Source organism: Austrofundulus limnaeus, unplaced genomic scaffold (genome assembly GCF_001266775.1).
Source record: "Austrofundulus limnaeus strain Quisiro unplaced genomic scaffold, Austrofundulus_limnaeus-1.0 Scaffold192, whole genome shotgun sequence".
Classification (NCBI taxonomy): domain Eukaryota; kingdom Metazoa; phylum Chordata; class Actinopteri; order Cyprinodontiformes; family Rivulidae; genus Austrofundulus; species Austrofundulus limnaeus.
In genome coordinates, this window is record NW_013952594.1 from 417,230 (window position 1) to 422,533 (window position 5,304).

Sequence of the window (5,304 nt, forward strand, 5' to 3'; positions counted from 1 at the left end):
CCCCCACCCCACTGTCCCTGATGTGCTTGCCTGTGTATGAGTGGGATTATAAAAGTGATATATGTAGAGTAAAATATATAGTAGAAGGCACTGAAAGTGTGTGTGTGTGTGTGTGTGTGAGACACTGTAAAGCACTTTGCACTTAAAATGTTATAATTGCTGTAAATCTATCCATCCCTCCATCCATCCTTGGGGCACATTGGCTTTCACAAGGAAGTCTCCAATCACCAACAAGTCCCCATCAGTCCCAGTGAGATGCTAGCTTAAAGGGAAAGGCTGTTGAACCAACAAACCTGGATAGAAGTGAGAATGGACGACACGTCATAAGTTGGGCTCCAGCGATTCTGAAGAATGTCTAAACATATACTGCCATCAGCATAAACTGGTGAAAGAGGGAAAAAAACAATTAGTAAATAATCTTACAACACAGCTACAATGTTTATGCACAAATACTCTACATTTAGTGAGAAAAACAACGCAGTGCTACAAACACTAAGTCTGATAAGAATAATGAATTACACAGAGGCATTTATAAATTGTAACAAACAGCTTTAACATAAGTCTGAAGCCTGGAGATCGGAGAACAAAACAAGCACTGAAAGACATTTGAAGTGTTTCAAATCGATTTACATAAAGAGAAAATCCAGATTTTTAATTTTTAAAAAAAGGAACAGAGCGTTTGTCGGGACTGCWGCCTCACTTACCATTTGGATGAAACATTCTGGAAACAAAGCGAACTGTTGGGGGCTTGTTTGGGTACTCCTCTGAAAACTCTATCAGCAGCTTAAAGGTTCCTGCAGATGAGGGAGACCAAGATTACAAGGAGAGAAAAAGAAGAGAGACAAACAATTTTTTAAGAAGAATACGGATGCAAAACACTAGACAAGAAAAAAAATCTGTTTTCATAAACATCAATTCCAGTAAAACAAGCGAGTCCCTCGTTGAAGATGATATTTCTGCAAGCTAAGACAGGAACACGGGAGGCTAACAAGAGAAAAACAACCAGGTCAGCCCACACCTGACAACTAATTACAAGCCAGAAAAGTGGGTGTAGTGTTTGTGTGTGTGAGTAATGGGGTTGTAGTGGGAAAAATGTGCAAATAGAAAGCAAGAATGCAACTAAGCAAACAAAACCAACTAATCTTCTGCAACACATCAATGTGGAGTGATAAAAATGYTGAATGTGGGGCTGAGAAACTCATCAGAACAGAATAAAACACACATTTATATATTTATTTTATACTTTTGGTGTTATGAAAATATGTCAAACTCCTGCTTCATCCACAGACTGATTTATTACTTGTATACTGGATCATACATTGCTGGGCCAAAAGCAAGTGTCCACCTGGATTTAACTCAGGTCTATGATGTGGGGTCTCTGCAGGTGGTCAGGTCTAGGTTCAGCAACAGTCTGTGCTCAAAGAATGAGGTCAGCTGACTAAGGTYGACCGATACATCGGCCGGCCGACATTTTTGGCCAATATTTGGGTTTTTTCCTTGTATCGGTATCGGCCGATACGCCGTCCGTTCGGCCGATCTGTTCTTTGGGTCACGCGAGCGCATGTGTCCGCCCCTTCCCCCRGGGAGAGCGCAGCAGCTAATGTTGTGAGACAGAGTGCTAACAACAACAAGGGTGAGTTATTAAATGTAAATGTGTTTTAACTGTCTAATTTAGCTGTTTCCACCCTCTGTGTCGGAATATGAGGGAAGAGAGAACAGCTGTCTTTTCCGTACAGCACCATGTTTTACTGTCACACCGCACTGTAATCAGCGTGTCCGCGTTGTTTTTCTTTTTAAAAATGCTGGAGCTGCTCTCAAGAGGCATAGAAAAAACACCTCTATTGTTCTCCCTGCTGGATTAAAATAAAAAAAGCTTTCGATCTTTTCTCGCTGAATGTTTTAGCGAGCGCAGCCGTCCACTATCATGTGAACCAGACGCTGCTCACATCACGTTTGTTCTGACAGCAGTATAMAAGTCATGATGCTGGTTCTCTTCGGTGTACATTTCAAACTGTGATCTAAGGTTAACGTCAGCTGTTTTAAATGCATTTTTTGCCTGGTGGTAAAAACAGGAGCAGCAGACTGAGGCAGAGATGCTGTGAGCGCTGTGTGTGTGTGAAGTCCTCACAAAGATAGCAAGATGTATGTGTGTCTCTTCTTTTTCTCTGTGTTGCTCTGACAGTTTTATTTAGACCTGTTGCTGTTTTTGCATCAAAAATGCTGGGGATGGAATATTAGTCATTTTATGTAAAAATATATTAATCTTATTAATATACAAAAAAAAAACAGAATGTTTAGCACTATATAAAATAAATCATGAATTTATTTATTTTTATTTTTATTTTAAGAAAGGGCTGAAAGAAGAAATCCTGTGTGGCAGCACTTCATACAGCCTGCATCAGACAAGCCTTAGTTAATAAATGTTATTTTTTTGTTTTTGTTTTAAATTAAGACTTGTGTAACATTTGTTATTCTTATTTTTATCATGTTAATGGAGGAAGAAAAAGTAGTATCGGCTTCAAGAATTGGCCAAAACAATAAAAAAAAAATCGGCTGCACGTATCAGCGTATCGGTTAGACTAATGTTTAAAAAAAAAAATCGTATCGGCCTTCAAAAACCTGTATCAGTCGATCTCTACAGCTGACTACCTGAATATACTGAATGAGCAGGTTATTCCATCTATGGATTGTTTTTTCCCTGATGGCACGGCCATATTCCAAGATGACAAAGCCAGGATTCACGGGGCTCTTATTGTGAAAGAGTGGTTCAGGGAGCATGAGAAATCATTTTCACACAGATTGGCTCCACAGAGTCCATAGAGAATCTTTGGGATGTGCTGGAGAAGGTCAGACTCTACCATCATCAATGAAAGATCTTAGTGAAAAATTAATGCAACACTGGATGAAATAAATCTGGTGACAATGTAGAAGCTTATCCAAACAATGCCACAAGAGTGTGTGCCTTTTGTTTTGGTGGCGACATTATTTTGGCCAGGCAGTGTGTAATTCAGTGAAAATTATCAGCAGGAAGATATTTGTACAAATCAAGCACTTTTAGAAACTACATTTGGAAAAACCTGTGCCAAAGAAATCATTAGAACTCTTCTAAAARCCAGATAAAAAGTGTTTCTAACACTGAAAGTCTTTATGCAGACAAGTTGTACACAGGACTGTATTTGCATATTGTACAACCAGTAATCGTGTTTCCATCCAGTTGTAGAGTGAATTTTTATCGAACTTTTCAAAAATTCGCAAAAAAATTAAATAAATAAAAATTCGAATCTAGACTGTTTCCATCTAGTTTCCCTCTCGACTGTTTGATGCGAATAAACGAGGCTACGCAACGCGTGATTACGTCAGACGAGGCTACGCAACGCGTGATTATGTCAGACGAGGCTACGCAACGCGTGATTATGTCAGACGTCGGCGACAAGCTGCGGTAGTAAACAGGAAGTGAAACTTGCCAACTAGCAGAGGCTAATCATCTCGGGACAATGGAGCAATTTTTTTGTGAATGCCTTGCTATTGGGCAAGTTGCAATTATTCCATCTATTCWGCTAGTACAGGCTATGTTTAACGCTGCCAGGAGACGTAGGGAAAATAAACGCAATGTTACACTACGCAGCAGAAAGGCACGTGCAACTACGCCGGGACGAGGCAGGAAAGCGGAAACAGCCGTGAGGTAAATATGCGCTACGTCAGAATTTATTCGGCAAACGTGTTTCCATCTCCCGTTTTGCACATTAACTACTTTGCGAATCATCCAAAAACCACCTCAAGCGAGCACAAAAAACTTTAGCGAATTGAGGATTTTTTTTTTAGAATTTTGCTGTTTCCATCCAACTTTTTTTTCGCATTTTTAATGAAACACTTCTAAATGTGCATCAAAAAGCCTTGATGTTAACACGGTTAGTGACAGATACTGTGTGCACTGAGGAAAACAGCACTTATAAATGGTACCCCTCAACACACACACACTAATTTTTGGGTTAATTGGTTTCAAAATGTGAACAAAATTTAAATATGCATGAGGAACAAGGACAAGGAGTACAACTGTATTTTAAAAATAAACTTTTTATGCATCAGTGCACACAAGTGATGTCTGCAAATGAACAAAACTTGATCATTTCAGTAAATAATTTAGGCATGGTGAAGTAGGTTATGAATTTATAACTTACCGTCTTCGAATGGTGTTCCGACAGGTCTGCAGAAAACAGAGAGGTTAAAATTTATATTTAACACTAAACAAAAAGGAAACCTTTTATTAATCCTCACACTGACCTTCACTTTCAGTAAAATGTGACCATCACAAGTTGTGTTTCAGATGAAGCCACACACACACACACCCCTTTATTTACTCAGCTCCAGACTTTATTACATTACTGTTTGCTGGAAGGAAGTCAAACAGCTGCCTTCACAGCTTTTATTTCTGGCTGCTCTTTCTTTGAATTAGGTGATCTACTATTAGTAAATCTATTTTTACAACCCACCCCTTCACATTTAAAACATTCATTGTCATTTTTGCACAATTTATTTTCCTTTTAGCTGCACATCACATTGTGCACCAGCAAACATATTTCAACTAAACAACTGTTTTTCCCCCCCTGGCACTCTTTGTTTCACACTGATTCCAGGCTCGGCCTGTTCTCCATCAAACACCCTGCTGTGAGGCTCCCTGCTTTATTCTGATTGCTTTGTGAATCTTATTTTTTATTAAAAGGAAACRGGTGTACAAGGGGGAGTGGGGGGGRCGAGAACGCAGGAATACAGAGTGGGCTGCAGGAGCGCTGCATCGTAGAGACACAGCATCAACAGCAGGGCGGGGTTAGATATAGAACATGACTCACCCAAAAATAACAGCGTTCCAAAGCATGATGTTGTTCTCCGACGGTGCTCCACTCACACCGGTAGGAGGATCCTCTTGAAGCCTGATAAMCAAAAGAAAAGAACATTAGAAAATAAAATCAATAAAATATGACAGGGACAATGGAAAAGAAGATATAAAACTTTAGCAAAAATAGCACAAAATTTTAAATCATTAAAGGGATCCCCAATTAGCTGTAACATTAGACTTTATATGATAAACATATACTTTAACTGTAAAATAAAGACTGTAAAATATAATATATAATATAATCTTTTGTCAATTAATGTTAAAAAAAACTGTGTGCATGTATTTTTCCTCACCCAGGAGACATTTCAATATAACAAATCAACTCACTTTTTTAAGCAAACACATTGATATTGTCACCACCTACAAATATCTTGGAATTACTTTGGATTCTCATTTGACTTATCGTGATC

At 38.8% G+C, this 5,304-nt stretch overlaps 1 protein-coding gene across 1 annotated transcript in view; it reads right to left on the bottom strand.

Moving 5' to 3' along the window:
- Positions 1 to 5,304, bottom strand: part of ube2b (ubiquitin-conjugating enzyme E2B (RAD6 homolog)) — a 14,560-nt gene that overhangs the window by 2,202 nt on the left and 7,054 nt on the right. The window contains exons 2-5 of the mRNA XM_014018410.1: positions 4,848 to 4,928; positions 4,179 to 4,204; positions 705 to 794; positions 294 to 382 (exon numbers count right to left, since the gene is read on the bottom strand). Coding sequence (XP_013873864.1) covers positions 294 to 382; positions 705 to 794; positions 4,179 to 4,204; positions 4,848 to 4,928 — 286 coding nt within the window. The remainder of the gene's footprint in view (positions 1 to 293; positions 383 to 704; positions 795 to 4,178; positions 4,205 to 4,847; positions 4,929 to 5,304) is intronic.